This window comes from Vipera berus (genome assembly GCF_964194415.1).
Source record: "Vipera berus genome assembly, chromosome: 14".
Classification (NCBI taxonomy): domain Eukaryota; kingdom Metazoa; phylum Chordata; class Lepidosauria; order Squamata; family Viperidae; genus Vipera; species Vipera berus.
Window position 1 is genome coordinate 7,447,935 of NC_138217.1, and position 23,840 is coordinate 7,471,774.

The 23,840-nt window shown below is 46.4% G+C and overlaps 1 protein-coding gene across 1 annotated transcript in view; it reads left to right on the forward strand.

Moving 5' to 3' along the window:
• FBRSL1 (fibrosin like 1) overlaps positions 1 to 21,983 on the forward strand; it is a 523,964-nt gene extending 501,981 nt beyond the window's left edge. The window contains exons 12-20 of the mRNA XM_081338816.1: positions 4,113 to 4,160; positions 4,792 to 4,863; positions 6,347 to 6,385; positions 7,765 to 7,836; positions 9,778 to 9,910; positions 11,655 to 11,738; positions 13,902 to 13,985; positions 18,344 to 18,572; positions 19,708 to 21,983. Of these exons, the coding sequence (XP_081194942.1) occupies positions 4,113 to 4,160; positions 4,792 to 4,863; positions 6,347 to 6,385; positions 7,765 to 7,836; positions 9,778 to 9,910; positions 11,655 to 11,738; positions 13,902 to 13,985; positions 18,344 to 18,572; positions 19,708 to 20,944 (1,998 nt within the window). The 3' untranslated portion in view covers positions 20,945 to 21,983. The remainder of the gene's footprint in view (positions 1 to 4,112; positions 4,161 to 4,791; positions 4,864 to 6,346; positions 6,386 to 7,764; positions 7,837 to 9,777; positions 9,911 to 11,654; positions 11,739 to 13,901; positions 13,986 to 18,343; positions 18,573 to 19,707) is intronic.
• The last annotated feature ends 1,857 nt before the right edge of the window (positions 21,984 to 23,840 follow it).

A 23,840-nucleotide genomic window follows, 5' to 3' on the forward strand; every position in this document is an offset into this window, starting at 1 on the left:
AGAGCCAAGGTTGCCTAACCCTGGCCTAGGGTTTTTGCAGGGCAAACGGCCTAAGGCAGTTCTCCAGTCAGCCATCAAATTAATGGCTGCAGTGAAACCAACCAAAAACAGGAGGCCATCTGTGAAACTGATCGGTTAACAGCAGCCTGTTCCCATTAACCCTTCTCTCTCTCTCTCTCTCTCTCTCTCTCTCTCTCTCTCTCTCTCTCTCTCTCTCTCTCTCTCTCTCTCTCTCTCTTTCTCTTTCTCTCTCTCTCTCTCTCTTTCTCTCTCTCTCTCTCTCTCACTCACTCACTCTCACTCTCTCTCCTAAATAAGTTTATTAAATGTTTTTAAACCAAAAGTAAAAGCTAACGAAAACAAATATAAAGTAAGGAAGAAGAAGAAGAAGAAGAAAACAAAGCATAGAAAAAATTAAAAGCCCAAGAAAGAAAAATATACCAAGAAATGGCTTTGGATCTTCTTAGATCCAAGATGGATGGATAGATGATAGATTAAAAAAGAGAGAGAGAGAGAGATGATAGATTGATGATAGAGAGAGATGATAGACAGAGAGAGAGAGAGAGAGAGAGATGATTGATAGGTATAGATAATCAGATGGTAGATAAGATACAGATTTTCTATTGTATTGGAAAATTGCATGAATAAAAATACATGGGAAAAATATAAATCAAGAGTTAAGAAAAGGAAGAGATAAAAGAAAAATTAAAATGCGGGAGTGAAGACCAGCTTCGATTGCCTTCCAGGGTCAGCCAAAGAGACTCTCACTCAACTGAAATCCTCTTGAAGCTGCATAGGATTGCAACGGGGCCCATTAATCCAAGCCGAGAGACAAGCTGGTTTCACACACACACACACACACACACACACACACACACACACACACACACACACGTCTCACAGTCTGCTTACCCTGGTTCATTGTGGAGCCCCAGCCCAGTGAATAAATCAGGACTTAACAAAACGGCGAGGCTGCTTTGGAATTCTTTTATGCCAACCCGTTTCAGCTTGATTTCTTTAGTGGCTACATAGACAAACCTTTCCTAAGCCAAAAACGTGTGAACTCCATCATGGGTCCCTCTTTTCTTTCTTTTCCCCCCACCCCCACCCCTTTCTGTCCAGCATGTGTGGAAGATGCATCACCTCCGATGGGTTTGTAACTCACCCAGGAATCTTCTGCCCCGAGAATTCCCATCTTCCTTTACAGAACTTTTATATATATATATATTTTATATATATATATATATATATATATATATATTCGGCAGAGGTGGGAGAAAAGGGCCATACCTAAATTATCTTTAACTTGCTGAGAAAGAGACAGAGAAAGAGAGAGACACAGAGAGAGAGAGATTGTGATTAATCTCCTTGGAAGAGAGAGAGAACGCAAATCTTCCGAGCAGAACCAAACTCTGCACAAATCATTTTAACTTTCTTAAGGCTCAAACACTTTCCTCTTCCCTCCCCCCACCCCACCATGACTTAAGCTCTAGATCATCCTGACAGACATGTCCGGGAGGTGGTGCTGATGGAGTGGGGAGAGGGAGTTAAGGGTGTAATGAATTCTCTCCCCCCCCCCACTTGCCCTCTAGGAAAAAAAAAGCTTGTTTTTATTTTCCTGCCTTTGGTGTCCGGTCCCCCCCCCCAGGCCTCGTCGCTCAAATCCTTGCCTCGTGATCCCAACCTGACTTGCAGACTTCAGAGTTGCTTTCCCAAAGGCCGTTTTCTCATGAGCAAAGAACTCTGGAAAGGTCAAAAGGATTCAATTTGCTTTGCCGAAGGAAGCTTTCCCATCTGTCTTGCAGGGGGGGGGAGAAGCAAAAGAGGAGGGGCACGTTATCATTCACACTCTTAATGTAACGTGACCTTAAAACGCATCGCAGCTGTTATTTTTTGCCTCTCTCTCTCTTTCTCCCCCCCTCCCTCAATTTGGAAAAGGGGCAGGATCAGGCCGGTCTCCGCTCAGCCGTGGAGGCGGGAGGTCTACCACTCCAGCAGCCTGGAAGACTTCATTCCTTCTGCCCCAGCATGCCTTTTTTTTTAAAACCATCCTTGATCCCTCGTGGTTGACCTGTGACGGGCCACTCTCTTTGAAAACCCGGCAGTGGTTTGGTTTGTCTTGCGGGTTTAAACGCCTAGGGAAACTTAACTGCTCTGGTCTTGGAGGGAAACAGGTGCTGGGTCACGGCAAGGAAGAGCGAGTAGCTGTCTCCGAGGCCTCGGTCCATTAAAAAAAAAATCCCCCAACAATTGGCACTGGATTCCAGGGATTACTGGCTCCCAAGGCATAACTGGAAGGACTTGGTTGACCGTTGCAATCATTCAACAAAGCAATGCCACATAGGAAGAGGAAGGTTGTTGAGGTAGCCTTGAGGGAGGGAGGGAGGGAGGGAGGGAGGGAGGGAGGGAGGGAGGAAGGAAGGAAGGAAGGAAGGAAGGAAGGAAGGAAAAGTAGGTAGGTAAAACAATCACACGTGGATTCCATTTGTAGAAGAACAGACAAAGGGAATTCTGTTTGTATAAACAAAGACAAAGGGACATTCAGACAAACTTCCAGGCTTCTGTTGTTATACCCTACTACATTAATGTCGCATGGACTTCAGCTCCCGGAATTCCCCCGCCCTCAAGGAATGGTGGGAGTCGAAGTCCACGCATCTTAAAGTTGGTCAGGTTGATGGTCCCCTTCCTGATGTGGCCCACTTTGGTTGGGGGCGACCCACTCCCAGAACACAGCTTTGTGAGTTACCTTTGTTGTTGTTAGCTGCGAAGTCGTGTCCGACCCATCGCGACCCCGTGGACAACGTTCCTCCAGGCCTTCCTGTCCTCTGCCATCTTCTGGAGTCCATTTAGGCTCACACCTACTGCTTCAGTGACTCCATCCAGCCACCTCATTCTCTGTCGTCCCCTTCTTCTCTTGCCCTCCATCTTTCCCAGCATTAGGCTCTTCTCCAGTGAGTCCTTCCTTCTCATTAGGTGGCCAAAGTCTTTTTGAGTTTCAACTTCAGGATCTGGCCTTCTAAAGAGCAGTCAGGGTTGATCTCCTCTAGGACCGACCGGTTTGATCGCCTTGCAGTCCAAGGGACTCGCAGGAATCTTCTCCAGCACCATAGTTCGAAGGCCTCCATTCTTTGGCGCTCAGCCTTTCTTATGGACCAACTTTCACTGCCATACATTGCAACTGGGAAGACCATAGCCTTGACTATACGCACTGCATTTGACCACTTCTGAGCCACTCCTGAGCGTTTCTCCCCCAGTTATTTGCTTTGTTTAAATAAAATAAATTCAAACAACGTTTAAAGCCCAGAAGTATGATGTACTACGTTTTTATTTTTAATTACACAAGGAAACAGAGGAGAAGTGAGAATCCCTCCGTCCATTTAACTCTTTCTGGAAGACGTTAACGTCTCTGAAACCGGCTGCGTTAACCTGATTTAAGCCCTCGGTTGGCATCTTCCAGTAGGCACAAGGGCTGCAGGCTAGACTGAGATGTCAAAAAAAGAGGGAGGGGGGAAATCCCAGATGAAGGAAAGGACAAACCCATTCTGCTTGGCTGCCAAGACAACCTCCCCATGAAGTCAGCAAGAGTGGCAATTAAAAGGGAGGAACATAATGAATTAACTAAAAGAAATTCACCTGGATCCACCTGGTGCACATCTATATTTCCAAGAAAGCAAAAGTCTCTTTTTTTTAAAAAAAAAAAAAAGGAGAATAGAATTGGCAACACTTCAACCCATCTGAACATACAGGTCGTCCTTAACGGCCACAGTTGAGCCCCAAGCGTCTGAATTTGAATCACAGGATCCTGGTGATGTTGCAACGGTCATAACTGGAAAGCAACTGGGAAAAAAAGCATTTTTTTTTCCAGTGCCGTCGTAACTCTGAACAGTCACTAAATGAACTGCTGTTAAGTGTATTTTTCTTCGAAGACGATAACGTTACCCATTCAGTTGAGTCCGACTTCTGTGGGCCGAGTCCCCATTTTCCAATCTTGCACTAATTCTTTGAACTGTTGTATACCCGGGCTGGTGTCAGCTTTGATGGTGTCCAGCCACTCTTTTTTTTTTTTTTTTTTTTTTGGCGGCCTGGTTTCCTTTTACCGCTGACTCTTCCAGAAAGAGAATGGCTTTTTCCGGTGGATTCCCCCCTGCGAGATGGCCAAAGTAAGTGAGAGGCAGTTTGCGTGATTTTGATTCGTTCGATTGATTTGAATTTCTAGCGCCGCCCATCTCGGCAAATGACACCGGGCAGCTCACGACTTAAAATATTAGCCAGGGTCGTCTAAGTAGAATAGAGTAGAGCTGGAAGGGACCTTGGAGGTCTTCTAGTCCAGCCCCCTCCTGGAGCAGGAGAACCTATAAACATCTCAGACAAGTGACTGTCTAGCCTCTTTTTAGAAATCTCCAGTGATGGAGGGCCCATGATTTCTGGTGCCAAACAGTTCCACTGGTTAATTGTCCTCACTGTCAGGAAGTTTCTCCTTAAATCCAGGTTGCTTCTCTCCTTGATGAGTTTCCAACCATAGTTTCTTGTCCTGCCCTCTGGTGCTTTAGAGAATAATTTGACACCCCCCCTCTTCTTTGTGGCAGCCCCTCAAATACTGGAAGACTGCTCTCAAGTCTCCCCTATTTCTTCTTTTCTTTTAGACTAGCCAAACCCAAGTGCCGCAGCCGTTCTTCGTATGTTTTGGCCTCCAGGCCTTGGATCATCTTAGTTCCTTCCTGTTTGCTAGCATCGCGTCGAAGCGTTGCTAGGAAGGAAAACTCACCGACCTTTTCGTTTTTGTTCTTCTAGACTTCCAATCCAATTGATGTGGCCAGCAGGCCTAGCACAGTGCACCACACGCTTCTTCAGAAGACACCTGGAGTAAGTGACGAGTTCGAATGAACCTCTTTCAGCTCCTCTTAACCTACCAAGGAGGATAATTACTTAACTCCTTTGGGCCTCGATTTGCAACAGAAAAAAAATATAGACATATAGGTAGTCCTCGACTTAGCGGCCGCAATCAGGCTCCAAATTTCTGTTGTTAAGGGAGACATTTGCTAAGTGAGTTTCGCCCCATTTTAAGACCTTTCCTGCCAGGCCTGTTAAACGAATCACGGCAGGTACCACAGTTGTTAAGTGAATCTGGCCTTCCCATTGGCTTTGCTGGGCAGAACGCCGCAAAAGGGGACCATGTGATCCCGGGACAATGTGACCGTCGTAAAAATGGTCATAGGTCACTTTTTCCGATGCTGTGGTAACTTCAAATGGTCACTCAATGAACTGTCATACATCGAGGACCTCCTCAACTTACAACAGTTCATTTAGTGAGGGTCCGAAGTTACAACGGCACTGAAAAAAGTGAGGCATGAACATTTGCCAGACTTAACAACCGTTGCGGCCTTCCCCACGATCAACATTCAAACACTTGGCAGCTGGCATGTACTTAAGACGGTTGCTGTGTCCGGGGTCATGTGACCTTCTAACAAGCAAAGTCAATGGAGGAACCACCTTCACTTAGCTATCATGTGGCTAACTTGACAACTGCAGTGATTCACTCAGTTGTTGACAAGAAAGGTCGTAAAATGAGGCAAAATTCACTGGACCGTTGTCTCACTTAGCAACAGAAATGTTGGGCTCCCTTCTGGTCGTAAGTCAAGGACTTCCTGTACTTCTTTTCTTGGCCGGCCCCACCGTTCTTTTTTCGCGGCACAAGTCTCAAAATTAAAAGGTAAAGGTTCCCCCGCACATGCGTGCTAGTCGTTTCCGACTCTAGGGGCCGGTGCTCATCTCCGTTTCAAAGCCGAAGAGCCAGCGCTTGTCCGAGGAAGTCTCCGTGGTCATGTGGCTGGCATGACTAGACACCAAAGGCGCACGGAACGCTGTTACCTTCCCACCGGAGTGGTCCCTATTTTTCTACTTGCATTTTTACGTGCTTTCAAACTGCTAGGTTGGCAGAAGCTGGGACGAGGAACAGGCGCTCACTCTGTTACGCGGCACTCGGGATTCGACCCGCCAAACTGCCAACCTTCTGATCGACAAGCTCAGCGTCCTAACCCACTGAGCCACTGCGTCCCTGTCTCAAAATTAGTGAAATGTTAATTCTGCCGTGAGGAGGGAGGAAAAAAAAAAAGAAGGGAGGAAAACTAGATCGTTTTAAAGCCGGTCTGAATTCCAAGTTAATGAACAGACTGGAAGCTTAAAGAGTTCTTTGTTTTCTAAGTCTTGAGGCAATTTAACGCTGAAATAAAGAAGCAGCACTTTTCTTGCTGGTTCTCTGATATTTTCCACACCCTGAATTAACATTTCCCTTTTATAGTCCGGGTTACATAAAATTTTGATGTTTTTTTTTCATGTTTTTCCCTAGGTGGCTGATGCCTATCGGGCTCCTGTACGAGTAAGTAAGGTTTGTCAGGATTTTTTTTTTAAATATCTACTTTTTTATTTTTAAAGTTTGGGGGGGTGGAATGACATGGATAAAGATGTTTCGTAATGCTTCTCTTAAAAGAATGCCCCAGTCTGATCTCCTAGGACAGGGGTAGGCAACCTTGGCTCTTTTATGACTCATGGACTTCAACTCCCAGAATTCCTGAGCCAGCATGGCTCAGCTTGGAAACCTCTCCCTTTCCCTTCAGCGTGGCTGACTCAGGAATTCTGGGAGTTGAAGTCCACGAGTCATAAAAGAGCCAAGGTGGCCTACCCCTGTCCTAGGAAATCGAAACTTCAACGATTTGATTGAAGTGAAAAGGCACTTTTACTAAGAGAGGCTAAATGCAGTCGAGTCGGGCCAAATCTGACTCCTTGGTCCTAACCCCTTGGTCCCCTTCCAGCCCTCTTCCCATAGCCCGTCCCTGTGTGCCCAGTCTGTCACCGTCAAGAAATTTTGGGAAGTGCTGAGGTGTTTGGGCTGGTGAAATCCCATTCTCAGAGGACGCAGCCTTGAAGACGCAGGCATGGATCAGATTCCAAAATGCTCTGTTCTTCTTCAACCGTCAGTCCCCCCCTCCCAATTTCCCATCATAAAATGTACACAGCTTTATTGCCCATTTGTTCCCCATGTCGATGGCAGGGCGCCAGCAAGGCGCCAAGCCGAAGGGGGTGGACCTGACAGTGGGTGAGATTATAGATTGCAGCAGGCACAGTGTCTAGCTAACCACATTTCACTAAAAGAGTCGTCGTACGTTGAGGACTCCTTATGCACATTAGGGCAGCCTTGAAATCAAATCAAAATAATTACAGTTTGTTTAGTGACCATTTGAAGTTACAACCGCACTGAAAAAAAGGATGACTTACGACCGATTTTCACACTTAACAACCATTGCAGCATCCCTGTGATCAAAAGTCAGACCCTTGGCATTTAACTCATATTTATGATGGTGGCCGTGTCCTGAGATCAGATGGTCCCCTTTTGTGAGCTTCTGATGAGCAAAGTCAGTGAGGGAGCCAGATTCACTTCCCCAATTTACGACCTTTCTGGCTAGAGTTGTTACGTGAATCACTGCCGTTGTTAAATGAGTAATATGGTTATTAAGTGAACCTGACTTCCCCGTTGACTTTGCTTGTCAGAAGGTCACAAAAGGGGATTACGTGACCCTCCTGGGACACTGCCACTGTCATGAATATGAGTTAACTGCCAACTCGCTGAAGAAACGTCTCATTTAGTAACAGAAACTGTTGCCCATTCTGGTTGTAAGTCGAGCACTGCCTGTACTCAGTTGCACAAAGGAGCTAGCAGTTGACACCGCCACTGCTTAAAATTAAATCCCAGTCCTTGTCTTATTACAGAAGCCTGGAAAATGGTGTGCGGTCCACGTGCAGATTGCTTGGCAGATCTACCATCACCAACAGAAGATCAAGGTAATCAAGGATATTCATTTAGGATCCAGCGTTTCTCTCTTCTGGCTTTGGGGCTGACATTCCCCTTGTCACTGCCCCTGATTTGCTAAGACGCCCATTTCTCACCCGGTTGCTTCCCTTTGTAAAGCGTGGAATTATAATTAAGCCTTTCTATCTTTGAATATCTTATCTCAGCTATCTGAAATGGCTGTTGTGTTTCTCTGGGGCCGGGCTTCCGAGTAGCAAAACCAATCCAAGCTTTAACTACACAGGCCCAGAAGAGAAGATCAGAATGCAAAATAACACAGTTGGAAGGGACCTTGGAGGTCTTCTAGTCCAACCCAGTGCTCAAGCAGGAGACCCTGTATGTCATTCTGGAGGGAAGCCTGGTGGCCCAGTGGTTAGAATGCAGTATATTGCAGGCAAACTCTGCCCACAGCCTGGAGTTCGATCCTAATGGGTTCAAGGTTGACTCAGCCTTCCATCCTTCCGAAGTCAGTAAAATGAGGACCCAGATTGTTGGGGGGGGGCAATATATTGACATTTATAAACTGCTCAGAGAGTGCTGTCAGCTACATATAAGTCTAAGTGCTATTGCTATTCCAGACAAATGGCTGTCCAGTCTCTTCTTGAAAACTTCCAGTGATGGACCAGCCAGAAGAACAGGGAGTAAGCTGTTCCTCTGATTAATTGTTCTCATTTGTAGGTGATTTCTCCTCAATTCTAGGTTGTATCTCTGTTTAATGATCTGTCATTTCTTGTCCTGCCCTTGGGACAGGAGAAGAGGGGGTTGACCTCATCCCTTCTCCTTTGTGACTGCCCCTCAAATATTAGAAGACGCTTGGACGTCTTCTGTGGTAGAACTACAGGTTGGAGAACATGCAGAGTAAAGCAGAGAGAAGACTTAGTGGCAGTAGCCTCTCCTTTCTATGGTGGGGGGAGAAACTCTGAGAAACAAAAGGACATCTGCCAGTGTAAATGGCAGAGTTCAGAATTGTAGCCCCCAACCACAGAAGTCAACACCCTAACACCTTGTGGCTGCTTGTTGACTGTATAGAAGTCGCTTGGTAAATGGGTTGGACAACGCCCAGATGTTTTGTGAAGGTGGTGGTTGCAGAAGTACAGCTTGAGTAGGAGAGGTCGACAGTCAAGGAAGTCACTGCGACACCCTCCTCCCTATTGTGATCAACCACAATCCCTTTGTGTTTTGTTCAGTGCTTCATTCCCCATCATTGACTGCTCTAGTTGAGTCACTAACAAGGGGTGGGGAGGGGAGAGAAGAAGAAAAAAAAATTGGTCCGGTCTACTAGCTATTGAATCATGGCAGGTTCTCCTCTGATTTTCATGGAACTTGGTTTCCCGTATGAAGAGTTTGCAGAGTGATCCTTTGACCTATGAAGAGGTTTGAGGAGCAGGTCTACTCTTTTTGTAGGCAGAAGGAAAAACTGACATGGCTCAATTTGGCTTTTGAACAAGCTTCCCTCTTACAAAAGGAGCCTTGGTGGAGCAGTGGGCTAATGCCTCCTTAAGTAACACCAGCTGCCTGCAATTAGTGCAGGTTCGAGTCCCACCAGGCTCAAGGTTGACTCAGCCTTCCATCCTTCCGAGGTAGGTAAAATGAGGACCCAGATTGTTGGGGGCAATTAAGCTGACTTTGTAATAATGCCGCTTGGGGGGGTGTGTGAAAGCCCTCATAAGCAGGCATATACATAGAATGAAGGCTACTGCTAAGCACATTGGTTTGTGCTTCTTAGATTGTAAGCCGCCCTGAGTCTTCAGAGAAGGGCGGGATATAAATGGGATTTTTTTTTTAAAAAAAGTGTCGGCACCAATTTTGCCTGTGGGTTTTCAACCCACTGGGCAAACATGGGAGAGGTTGTAACCAACACGTACTACATCAACCCAAGCCGAGAAAATGGAAACGGATCACGAAGGCTTCTGCCCTTTCTTTTCTTTCGACAGCAAATGCAGCTGGATCCCCACAAGCTGGAAATAGGCGGAAAACTTGACCTCTTCAGCAGACCGCCAGCCCCCGGAGTCTTTCCTGGTTTCCATTATTCACAAGATCTGGCCCGACCCCTTTTCTCCAGCACAGGTGAGGAAAATCAATGTTGATGCACACGTGCCGCCTCTGTTGCAAAAAAAAAACAAAAAACAGTGCCCTAGATCCTTTGAGAAAACAAATACGGGATCTTTAATGAGTTTGGCAGGTGTGTTCCCGATGCTTCAAAATACCTTCTCAGAATCAAATCCGAAGCCCCGTGTGGCTTATAAATTATTCCTCTCCATCTGTGAATACCCAAAGATGCACTGGGCAGTAAATCTCAATAAAGTTGGCTACAGGCAGAGAAGAGGCGGAACAAACGTGGCGTGACTCGACGGAGGGAAGCATAAATCTGGATTTCCAGCATCCCAGGCTTCCTCCTGTCCTTGCTGAGCGAGAAGACAGTCACTGAGAAACGCGGCTTCTCCAGGCGAGTTACGTTACCACCAAAAACATAAGTTATCCCCGGTTCTCCTGTCCCTGGGATGGATGTACAGCCATAAGCAAACATTGGGTTTAATAGCTTCCTGACAACCCACGGCTACATTCCTGGTTTTCCTCTTGAGGAGCCCTCCTCTTCTTTCCTCCTATTTATGATTATCAGCCCGGGGTCATCAAGTTGGAAAGACGTCCCTTCTGAAGAAATCACCCATTTGTTCATGCACCTTCGGATATCCTAAAGGATTTATGGCGTGACAGCCTCCATCCGTCTCAAGGAAGACCTGCGCGTTGCAAAGTACATCGATAACAATGGGTGCCATTCTCCAGAGCTGCTTCCAACACACACACACACACACACACACACACCATGATTTCTTTTTTGAGTTGTTCAGAACCAGTTCTCACTTGTCTTCATCTTCTGATGGCGAGAAGACCACGCCAGAGCAAGTCCCAAGGGCAGCCTGGCCCTTTCTCCAGCCTTCTCAAAATACTTTCAGAATCTCAGCAAGGGTTTTCAAGATGGAGGGAGGGAGTGAAATAAGGCCAGATAAGGGTCCTTGGGCAGGGTGAAGGGAAGCTGCCAAGGGAGCGTTCAGATAAGAGAATGCATAGCTCGCAGTTGGGTCATGGGTGGGGCAAAACACTCCAGAGGGAACCCCTCTAGTTTCTCATCCTCTAAAGCAAACAGCTGTAATGATACGTGGGACAGACCTTGGGAGATAGACTGAACAGATGCTGCCTAGAGAACGGTCAGATAAGAGACAGCATAGCCCAGAGCTGAACAATGGGTGGAGACAGACACTAAGAAGAGACCCTACCTAGTTTCTCAGGCTGTATAGGAGGGGGCTGTAATAGTATATGAGAAAGACCTTGCAAGAAGGAGGGAAGAAGTGCTGCCTATAGAATAATCCTATAAGGGACAGCCTATCCCAGAGCTGCATAATGGGTGGGGCAGGAGACTTGGGAGGAGCTGTCTCTAGTTTCCCATCCTACAAAGGAGACAGCTGTAATGGCATGTGAGAAAGACCTAGGGAGACGCTGCCTCGGGAATGGTCAGATAAGAGACAGCCTAGCCCAGAGCTGAACAATGGGTGGAGAAAGATGCTCAGAAGGGACCCTCCCTCGTTTTCTCAGGCTGTAAAAGAGGGGGTTGTAATGCTTGCGAGAAAGACCTTGGGAGATGGAGGGAAGAGATGCCGCCTGTGGAATGGTCAGATAAGAGCTAGCACAGCCCTCAGCTGTATAATGGGCCAAGCAAGAAGCTCAGGAGGGACCTTCCCTAAGTTACCAGGCTGTAAATGCGAGTCTCGGATGCTGTTGCAAGCTTATTTTGGGGTTGTGGTTGTTGTTGCAGGGTCTGCTCACCCAAACTCCACTCCATTCGGAACCTCGCCTCATCATAGCAGCTTCCTGCCCACCAGCCACTTGGCAGGTAGGTGTAAGTAAACCTTATTCTTCTGATTTACCAGTCCTTGGATATAAGCCTTGACTTCTCCTGCATCAGAGCCCTGGTGGCCCAGTGGTTGGAAGGCAGTATTGCAGGCTAACTCTGCTGACTGCCAGCAGTTCGATCCTGACCGGCTCAAGGTTGACTCAGCCTTTCCATCCTTGTGAGGTTGGTAAAATGAGGGGCCAGATTGTTGAGGGGCAACAGGCTGACTCTGTAAACCTCTTAGAGAGGGCTGTAAAGCACTGTGAAGCGGTATATAAGTCTAAGCGCTATTGCTATTGCGATCAGGACCTAGGAAGGAAAAGGAAGACTGGTGTGTAGAAGGCGTTGATAATTTTATCTACTGGAAGAGCAATTGCTACGTAACATCCCTGGCGTGGAAAATACGGTTATAGATCAGGTGTAGAATAGAACAGAATCCGAAGAAAATTACCCTCCTAAGCTTGCGGGGGGGGGGGGGAACCTTCCTTCTAAATGAAGCCAATTTATTTGCCATTGGAAAAAGCAGTATCTGAAAACCTTGATCATGTTTCTGAAGCAACGTTTGAGTTCTCCCAAGAGGGAGACCCTGATTTGAAGAGGCTACGTCCCAACTTTCAACCAAGTCACCCATCCCTTTTGTAGATCACACCTTCTGCTTTAAGCTGTGCTTGGCTTCTTTGGGTGGGCCATTTGGGGCAAATGGTAAATCTTCAACTATCTTCGTTAGGACAGGTGGAGGACAAAATAATTAATCCACAATCCAGAAACGTTTAAGGCAAGTCGTTGATGCAGTTTCAACCCAGCTGGCCGTTTAGCCAGAAGTAGATCGGGAGTCTCTGTGACATAATTGACAGGCTTTCATCAGGAGCGCCCTAACCATCTGGATTGGCTTTAAATTAAGCTTAGGAGAGTCATCCTTCTGGCCTAATTAAATTATTAATCGGTCTATTCCCGGAGAGAACCCGGCCTTCATTTTCACAAGCTCCAATTTGTTATTTTGAGCCGGTCAAGCAAGGCTGCGCTCATGAGCAAGAATTTGAGCTTCAGCCGTGACTCCCCATCGCGCACCTGTGTGTGTCTTGTTTGTGCTGCCGAAACAAGTCGAATTTTGCTCTTTGGGAGTAGATTCTGAGCGCCCAAATGCCGATAAAACTTAAAAATGATAAGAGAAGAGGTAGACGCTACAAGGATCTGAATTTAAATTCAAGAACGTGGTTTCAAGGTGATGCCACTTGTCCTTTGCCACCCGCAAATGTCATTTCTAGATTCGGTCCAATTCTTGCTCCTGGGGCCCACAACGTGTAATTTAACCAAGACAACCAAGAAGGGGGCCGGGGAGAGAGAAGAAATCGTTTAGTGACCGTTCAAAGCTACAGCGGCACTGGAAAAAGTGGCTTAGGACCGGTTTTCACACCGATGACCATGGTCACGTGATCAGAATTCAGACGCTTGGCGACTGACTCATATGTATGACGGTTGCAGTATCCTGGGGGGGGTCACGTGCCCCCTCCCCCTTTTGCGACCCTCTGACCAGCCAACCTCAGTGGAGAAGCCGGATTCACTTCACATCCGCTTTGCTGAGTTCACAGCAGCAGCGATTCACTTCACAGCGGTGTCAGGAAAGGTTGTAAAACGGGGCAGAAGTCACCTAGCAACCGTTCTCGTTTAACAGGAGAAATTTCGGGCCCAGCTGTGATTGTTGAGGGCGACGCGCCTCTCAAATGTCCTGATTGTGCCTTCCTGAGTTTTCCGATCATGAGGTCTTCTCCTCCTGGTGGGTCCTCCATAACACGTCCCACCACAAACCAGTTTTCCAGCTTCTTCTTTTGCTCTCCCAAATCTGAGCTGCTCAGATTTTGGTTTAGTGGCTGCCTTTAGTCATCCCGGCCTTGAACATTTGCTTTCCTCTTGGCAGGCTTAACTCCACCACCTGTTTCCATGTTAGCAAGCCCTCCGATCCACTCTCCGTTTTCAACCCGTTGAGAATGTTCTGCGCACAGGGCCCACGGGGAGAAGGATTAGCTGACAAGTCTGCCCTAATCCCACTTGGATTCAAACCACGCAATAAACAAAGCAACAAACAAGGGGGCGGGTAGAAAAAAAGGGGGTAGATTTAGTCTTCCAGCATTCTTGGCTAAATGCCGGCTAAAACCCTGTTTGCCTTTCCAGATCCGTTTAGCAGGTCAAGCACCTTCAGCGGCCTTGGAAATTTAAGCAGCAATGCCTTTGGAGGATTAGGCAGTCATACTTTGAGTAAGTACGGATGGGTTCCTGCAGACTAGCCTCTTTCCCTGAGAAGACCCATGTTCCTCTCAAAAGCAACCGGTGGCCACTTGTTTGAAGCAAGGCAAGCTTCTCAGAACATTCCCCCAAACAACAAAGGACTGAGGCTACAAATATTCCGAGTTTTCGTAGGGGACTTTCTATAATTGATGTCCCAGATCCACCAGGAGTGGTGACTTCAGCTCACCTTCCATAGAAAAAGGGCAGCCCAACGAAATCTCTCCCTCCCCTTTAAGCATCCTTTGGGGGGGGGCGGGGTGTCTCAAGTCCAAGGTTTGAGGAAGTAGCTTCAGTGGTTCTTCAGGATCTACCACTTTGCGGGAAGAGCAAGTTCAATTGCCTTTTGGAAGAAGCGCCTTTGGGACACTGAAGACCTGGATGTCCCAAAGGTGCTTTTTCAAGAGGCAACTGGACTTCCTTGTTTTTTCTTGGAAGAGGTTTCACTTCTCATCCAAGAAGCTTCTTCAGTTCGTGAACGGAATCAGTTCTCATCCAAGAATTTGAAGCAGCTTCCTGGATGAGAAGCGAAACCTCTTCCAAGAAAAACAAGCAAGTCCAGCTGCCTCTTGAAAAAACACCTTTGGGACAACCATGACCTGGAAGATTGAGAATCTCCATAGACACATTAGGCAGATGGCCATAGCACCCATTGAATGGCATCACTGTTGAGGTAAGAGAACATAAGACATTGCCTTGGGACAGGGTCTACCTTAGGGACTGTCTACTCCCAGTTATTTCTACCTATCCAGTCTGGTCCAGTAGGATGGACATATTCCATTCCCATCAGCCAAGGAATGTTGGCTGGTGGGTACCAGGAAGTGTGTCTCTTCTGAGACATAGACTGTGCTCTGGAACATCCATCCTCTTGAGATTAGGATGGCCCCAACCCTGTTTGGCCTTTTGGAAGGTTTTTGAAGACCTGTTTTATGTGCCCAGGCCTGGAGTCCCCAATACATGAATGTTCCCATTACATGGTGACGATGATACCAATAGATTGTAATATTTCTTGGCTGCTGTTTGTATTTAATTTCTTTGTGTGTCATGTTCTCACTGTTTTTATTATTGATCGCTGCCTGGACTCATTGGTTTGAGATAGGCAGCTATACAAATTTGAATGAATGAATGAATGAATGAGAAAGATAGATAGATAGATAGATAGATAGATAGATAGATAGATAGATAGATAGATAGATAGATAGATAGATAGATAGATAGATAGATAGATGATAGATAGATAGATAGATAGATAGATAGATAGATAGATAGATAGATAGATAGATGATAGATAGATAGATAGATAGATAGATAGATAGATAGATAGATAGATAGGGATGGGTGGATAGATAGATAGATAGATAGATAGATAGATAGATAGATAGATAGATAGATAGATAGATAGATAGATAGATAGATAGATAGATAGATAGATATGGATGGGTGGATAGATGGAAAGAAGATAGATGGAAGATAGATAGATAGATAGATAGATAGATAGATAGATAGATAGATAGATAGATAGATAGATAGATAGATAGATAGATAGATAGATAGATAGATAGATAGATAGATAGATAGATAGATAGACTCACTGCTTTTTTTGTAAAAGAAAAAGGTGCCGGAACTCACACATGTCATACAACCCGCCTTGCCTACCCTACAAGGTTCCATCAAAAAAAAGGTGCCGGAACTCCGTTCTGAGCGTTCTATGACAAAAAAAAACCTGGATGGATAGATAGATAGATAGATAGATAGATAGATAGATAGATAGATAGATAGATAGATAGATAGATAGATAGATAGATAGATAGATAGATATGTATGGGTGGATAGATAGAAAGAAGATAGATAGACAGACAGACAGACAGACAACAGAATAATAGAGTTAGAAGGAACCTTGGGAGGTCTTCTAATTCAACACCCCCCCCCCCGCCCCATGCGTGTGTGCGTGTCTGAAGTACAAGCAAAGAACCTGCATGTTATGACTATTTTCAAGCAATCATAGAATTGCAAGCACATCAGATTGGATCAATTCTGTGGTTTCGGTCAAGGCAACCGTCTCTCGATTCCATTTCGGAGGTGGGGGTAGGGGGAGAAACTGGAGGATCCCCCACGATATTTTGGACTGTCCTTGCCGTTGACCACGTTGAGCTGCCGAGACCCCCTTCCTTCACCGGATTGAGCTTTCTGAAAAGAAGACCCGCTTGGGGGCAGATTGATTAGGAAGGGGGCTGATAGCTGGAGGACATCTCATCGCCCAGCAGAGGCCTGCAGCCAGGATCCAGTGATCTCAAGATAGAAGCGTGAACGTAGAAAAGCTTGAACTCTCCTCTCTCATCGATTCCAACATAACCTATGCAAGCACGTGCACAACGTGCGACGTGGGATAGGCAGAACACGCCAAGGAACACTGGAACGTTCTGTTTGTCCTTCAGACCAGGCTTGTTGTGTCCTGGATGATTGGAAAGGTGTGGTGTCCCAGCCATCCTTCTTATTCCCGGGTGGTCCACACGCTCCTTGGGAAATAACTGCGTGTCCTGATGGTTGTCTCCAGGAAAGAATAGCTAAACATAGACTGGCAGTCTTGAATTCCACCCTTGCGCACAAGTAGGGGCTGTTGCAGCGTCCTTGCGCCTTCCAAAAATAGCCTGGGGCTCATTAGCATCATGAGGTGTTACGAGGGTTTCCTTAAGTAGGCCCAGCTTTCTGGAGAGAAGGCCTGCTGGGTTGAGACTCAAAAACTCTAGGAAAAGAGGTCACTTGAACCTTCCTGGAAGGAAGCTTAGTGCGACCAAAGAGACATCGGAGCACACGTTGCAATTTTATTTTATTTTTTTGAGACCGGAACACACTGTCTTGGTCTTTCAAGGATTGTGCCTTTGTGTGCAGTCATCGATGCAGACAATATCTATAATTTTCAAAAGCATCTAGTTTATTGTGTAGGCCCAGAAAGAAAAGGGAGAAAAAAAAACAGAGCACATGCCACAAAGCTATCATCTGTCTGTTCTTGGAGGTACTGTCACGAATAAAAAAAGATGTCGAGTAGATTATGTTCTCCTTCAAGGAAGCTACATCACTTTCCTCAACGTCTTGAGATGCAGTGAGACAGGAAAAGTCCCCAAATTGTTCAATGGCCAGTTCAGTGCCCTGTTCCTGTTAGGGATTTGGGAACGGCATTCCCAACACATCTAGGGGACGCCAAGCTCAGTGGCCAACAGAATTATGACTACCGATAGCAGTCTTTGTGGGATGCGGTGGCTCAGTGGGTTAGGAAGCTGAGCTTCTCGATCAGAAGGTCGGCAGTTTGGCGGGTCGAATCCCGAGTGCCGCGTAGCAGAGTGAGCGCCTGTTACTCGTCCCAGCTTCTGCCAACCTAGCAGTTCGAAAGCACGTAAAAAAACGCAAGTAGAAAAATAGGGACCGCTACGGTGGGAAGGTAACAGCGTTCCGTGCGCCTTTGGCATCTAGTCATGCCGGCCACATGACCACGGAGACGTCCTCGTACAAATGCTGGCTCTTCGGCTTTGAAACGGAGATGAGCACCGCCCCCTAGAGTCGGAAACGACTAGCACGCATGTGCAGGGGAACCTTTACCTTTAACAGTCTTTGTAGCTCAGGGTTCAACTGTGGGGTCCTTGGGGGTCTCTGAGCTTGGTGGTCTTCTTGCAGACGTTTCGTGACCCAATTAGGTAACGTCCTCAGTGCTAGAAGGGTGTGGAAGAGAGAGCAAACCCCACTCCCTTCTAGCACTGATGACGCTACCTAACTGGGTCACGAAACATCTGCAAGAACACCACCAAGCTCGGAGAGCGCCGAGGACCCCACAGAATTCTGCGTTGCTGACCGAACCGGGGAGAGATGTCCGTTGCAGATCCGAATTATTATACTTCTGCTCAGCCTACTCCTGCCTCAATCAAAGATCTCAATCACCGCTTTATCTGGCAGGCAGCCGATCCTTTTGTAAACGAGTTGCCTTCTGACAATAAGCGTCAGGCGGGAGAGTCACAATAGGCCCAGTTTAGCTCTGGATGTCACAGCAGGGCGCAGCGTGATTTCGGGATTCACCTGGGATCTTTTAGACCAAAGGAGGCCTCATTACCTCCAAGTAGTTATTCAGATTTCAAGGGTTTTTCTTTGCCTGCAGAGACTCTCCGTGGCTCCTTTTTCAGTCCACAGAGCTGGGGTCTCGTTCCTCCCCCTCCCATTTCTCTCTTTTTTTTCCCCCAAGACCTAAAAAAGAGAGATAAATGTGCTTTAAAATAATTGTCCTGCCTTTATTTATTTATTTAATTATTTAATTATTTAATTCGCCCGCTCTCTCCGCTTCTCAGGTCACAGCAGCCTCTTTGCTCACAAAGACGGACCGGCGGTCCAGGGCTTCAGCAGCCCCCACGAGCCCTGGAACCGGCTGCATCGCACGCCGCCCTCTTTTCCCACGCCGCCTCAGTGGCCCAAGCCGGGGGACTCGGAGCGGAGTTCGTCCGTGACGAATCACGACAGGGACCGAGACGCTGAGAAGAGGGATCTTTCCTCGAGTAAAGAAGAGAGAGAGAAGGAGAGGTGAGAGAGGAGGGGCGGGGGGGCGCGTCCTGCTGAAAAAGCCCCGGTGCTTCTTGGGCGTTTGCGAGACTGGACCGGTGTACGTGGTTTGGGGGGGTCCAGGGTGTTGTGGGAACTCACCCAGTACCCACCTACTTCCTTCCTTCCTTCCTTCCTTCCTTCCTTCCCTCGCATTCTTCTCCCTCCATTTCCTTCCTTCCTTTCCTCCCTCCCTCCCTCTTATTGTCCCTCCCTCCCTCCCTTTCTTCCTTCCCATCCTCCTTCCTTCCCTCGCATTCTTCTCCCTCCATTTCCTTCCTTCCTTCCTTCCTTTCCTCCCTCCCTCTCATTGTCCCTTCCTTCCTTCCTTCCTTCCTTCCTTCCTTCTCATTCTCCTTCCTTCCCTCGCATTCTTCTCTCTCCCCTTCCTTCCTTCCTTCCTTCCTCCATCTCTGTTCACCTTCCTTCCTTCTCTTTTCTCTCTTCCTCCCTCCCTCCCTTTCTTCTACTCTCTATCTTCCTTCTTCTCTCCTCTCTTCTTCCTCTCTTTTCTCTCCACCTTCCTCTTCTCCTCTTTTCTCCTCCTCGTTCCGCTCCCTCCCTCCCTCCCTCTTTTTTTTTCATGCTGTCCATCTCGCTACCAAAGCAACTTAGCCTGGGGTGTGAATCCACCCACCACAGTAACGTTAATAATAATAATAATAATAATAATAATAATAATAATAATAATAATAATAATAACAACAACAACAACAACAACAACAACAATAATAATGATGATAATAATTAATTAATAATAATAATAATAATAATAACAACAATAATGATGATAATAAATAATAATAATAATAATAATAATTTAATTTAATTTTTTTAATTTAATTTTAATCCCATTTATATCCCGCCCTTCTCCGAAGACTCAGGGCATCTTACAATTTAAGCACAAACCAATAATAATAATAATAATAATAATAATAATAATAATAATAATAATAATAATAATAAGTCACTTTAAGTGAAACCTTTTGGTCACACACGGTATATACATACTTCATAGATGTATGCAATTCGTAAACCCAGTTTTACCAATGCTGCTGATTTATAATGCAAAATGGCTACATGTGACACTAACAGACTCAAATCTCTCTCCCTCCAGGGATCTCCTGGATAAAAGTCGGCATTCGAACCGGTCCTCGCCCGCTTCCGCACCCGTGACTCACCAGATCAGCAACCTCATCCGTAGCAGCAGCCAGGCCGCAAGCGATTCTCCCCGGCAAGTTGCTCTCCTCGACCGAGACAGATCGAAAGATCTGGAGAGAGAGATTCCTGACCGGCTCAGAGATCTTCCTCCGGTGGCAGAGCAGAAGATCAAAGAAAGCCGCTCCCCCGTGAAGGAACCTCCAAGCCATGAAAAGAGATCTCTGGAGGACAACGGCAAGCCTGTCATCCAGTCGGTCTCTCCGTACAGCAAACCTGCCTTGAGCGAAAGCTTGAAACTCAGCAACCTGATGAACAAGGACGTGGAGAGAAAGCCGGAGCTTCTGACGGACCTCCAGAAGATCAAGAATGACATCAAGGTCAAAGAAGAGCGTAAAGAGGAAAGCGACGTCTTGGTTGTGAGTTCGGAATCTTCGCAGCATCCGAGAGGCGCCGAGCACCCCCCGCCCCCTTCTTTGCACGGGTTACCCCTGCCCCACACCATGGCAGCCACCATGCCCCTCTCCATGGGAAGCGTCCATCAGATGAACACCATGAACGTTTTGGAACGTAGCCGCATGATGACCCCGCTAATGAGCATGAACTCGCTCGCGGGCCGGGAGAGGCTACCCCACCCAGGCTTCTCCTGGGACCCTATGAGGGACCCCTTGCGCGACGCCTACCGGAGCTTAGATCTCCACCGCCGGATGGACTTCCAGCTCCGAGCAGATCCCCTCCATAGGTTTCCCGCCACCTCGGGATTTTACGACCACGAGCGCTCCTACCGGGACCGCGAGCCCCACGACTACAACCACGAGAACTTTCTGGAAGCCCGCCGGGAACAGGAGCGGTTCCGGCAGGCGGAAGAGAGAGAGAGGTTGCACTTACGGGAAGAATTGGAGCGTGCCAGGATGCACCACTTGCACACGTCCCCCATCGAGAGCCACCTGGCCCACATGCCTTCCTTCATGTCTCACCTCAGTGGCATGCATTACCCCAGACTCAGCCCTTCGGCCGCCATGCACAACGGGATTTTGAACAGGAACCCACCCACCGCCGCGCTCAGCGCCCCGCCCCCATTGGTCCCAGCTAGCAGTACGAGACCCTCCTCCCCCCGTCGGACTACGCCACTCACGAACCCGGAATCCCGGGATTATTCCCCTTCTAAAAATCCCAAAGAAGTCGAAGCACGATAATTCCTGCCCCCCCCACCCCCACCCGCAGGACGAATTATTATTATTATTATTTTTCAAACTCGCCTGTAAAATACAGGAGGGCGGTGTGTGTGTGTGTGGGGAAGCGCCCATCCCCCCACACCCATATTTTTGGGGGGTTTTTTGGTTTGTTTTTAAAATGCACTGCTGTAAACTTTTTTTTTTATTTTTACAACTGTAAAATTTGTAGAAATGAAGCACAGTTGCAAAAGCGATGGAGGGGGAGGGGGACCGGGGGAGGCGCGGAAAGGGGCATCCGAGGTTAATAACCTTCCGACTGCACGGTTGCTGGGAGAAAAAAAATGGAAAGTTTAATATATAGGTCTTGATTTTTTTTGGGGGGGGGTGTCTTGTTTCCTGGTTTTATTTTGCTCCCCCTTTGCTTCCGTGCCGAGTTAAACTATTATCAGGTTTGTGTGTGTATGTATACATATACATATATGTGTGTGTGTGTGTATGTATATATGTACACACACACACACACGCATATATATATATATATATTGCCCCAAATGCCAGGAACATTTTTAATGAATGTATTTTTTTTTAAATTTTGTGCTTTTTTGTTCACACACACACACAAAAAAAAAGAAAAGAAAAAGAAGGTTTTGTTTCTAGTTTAAATTTTGTGGCCTCAGATCCTTAAAAGTAAAAAAACAAAAAGAACAACAAAAAAAAAAACATCCAGGGTTTCTTAAAAGTATTATTTATGGAGATAACTGTAGTTTCATACAGTCCACTGTGAGGTTCCTGAATCGAGGCCACCGGTTTCTCTGGTACTTTGAAATTGAAGTTACAGATATATATTAAAAAAAAATTAATAATAATAATTAATAATAATGTACAAAAACTGTTTGTTTTTTGCCTTATCTTATGGAGAAAATTAGATTTTTTTTTGACTTGTTTTAAAAAACAGCAACAAAAGAAAGCAACATGTAAATATTCTGTTAATATAAATGTACACCAATATTGAATTCTTAACATAGGTAGACTTTATAAAAAAAAACGGTTTCTAGAACCACTCTCTGGTTATTGGCTAACGTTATTCCAACTCAATCCTCTCCAGTGTCTCTCGGGGGAAGAGGAAAAAAAAAAGAATTACTGATACAAATGCAAGGTTACATCTTCAAGGCGTGGGAAAGTGAAGTTTGCTGGATGTTTACCTATGGTGGCTTGCCCTGTTAATCTTGGTTGGGGTGTGGTTTCCTTGATGATGATTCTACCTTTCTGGATCACGTAGCTGGTGCTGTTTGTCACTTATCTGGGTGCTACTGAGAAGGATATGGTTGCCTCCTTCCTCGATGTATGTCAACTCTTCCAAGGAGACCTGGCTAGGAAATTATGAATGAGGTGCTCTCTGAGCTTAGTTGTATTTTTGGCAGACATTTCATTACCCAACTAGGTAACATCATCGGTGTTAGAAGTGAGTGGAATTTATGGAGAGGAGGAGGGAAGGAAGGAAGGAAAGGAAGGAAGGAAGGAAGGAAGGAAGGAAGGAAAGGAAGGAAGGAGGGAAGGAAGGAAGGAAAGGAAGGAAGGGAAGGAAGGAGGGAAGGAAGGAAGGAAGGAAGGAAGGAAGGAAGGAAGGAAGGAAGGACGGACTATGGGGTCCTTGGTGCTCTGAGTTTGGTTGTTTTCTTGCAGACGTTTTTGTTACCCAAGTAGGTAACATCATCAGTGCTAGAAGGGAGTGAGGTTTGCAAAGATGGGGAGGAGGAGGAGGAGGTGGACTGTAGGGTCCTTGATGCTCTCTGAGCTTGTTGGTCTTGCAGATGTTTCTTTACCCAACTAGGTAACATCATCTGTGCTAGACAGGAGTGGGATTTGTGGACAGGAGAAGGAGAGAACGACAACTACGTGGTCCTTGGTGCTCTCTGAGCTTGGTTGTTTTGTTTTCTGGCAGATGATTCATGACCCAACTAGGTAACATCATCAATATTAGAAAAGAGTGGAGCTGAGGGGAGGAGGAGGAGGTTAGGTCCTTGCTGCTCTCTGAGCTGGGTGGTTTTCTTGCAGACGTTTCGTTACCCAACTAGGTAACATCATCAGTGCAGAGTTATGAATGCTGATACTGTTTTTATTCCAAGATTATATAATCTGGCAAGTCTGAATATCCTTCCGCTTCTCTTCCTTTGTTTACCTCCGTGAAAACTAGAGAGGATCTCCTCTGAGACTCTTTTTCAAGTTACAGTTCTTCTCCGGACTCTTGTTATTCTATTACGCAGAGCTTTAATCAAAAACTCAAAAAGTATTATGGAGATTTGATCCTTCTGGCACATCAAAATTGCCCGGTTACGGGCCCTCATGGGATCCAAGTTGCTGACTCTCTTCCATTTGACAGCTAAGAGCAGCTTTGCTTTGATTGCAGAGGCTGAGGGGATTCCAGTAAATCAAACCCAACAGCACTTTCTCGGTTTGGAGGGGTGTTTTGTTTTTTTGGAAACTGCTTCCTGAGACACAGCCCAAAAGAGTTTGCTTAACACGGGATCAATTAATTGCAGGTTAATTCGTCATCAAATCATCGTCCAGCTTTTTGTGACCTAGCTCAGTGCTAGGTCACAAAAAGTCTTGGTGGCGCAGTGGGCTAATGCCTCCTTAAGTAACACCAGCTGCCTGCAATTAGTGCAGGTTCGCATCCCACCAGGCTCAAGGTTGACTCAGCCTTCCATCCTTCCGAGGTAGGTAAAATGAGGACCCAGATTGTTGGGGGCAATTAAGCTGACTTTGTAATAATGCCGCTTGGGGTGTGTGTGAAAGCCCTAATAAGCAGGTATATACATAGAATGAAGGCTACTGCTAAGCTTGTAAGCCGCCCTGGGTCTTCGGAGAAGGGCGGGATATAAATGGGATTAAAATAAAAAAATTAAAAAAAAAAATA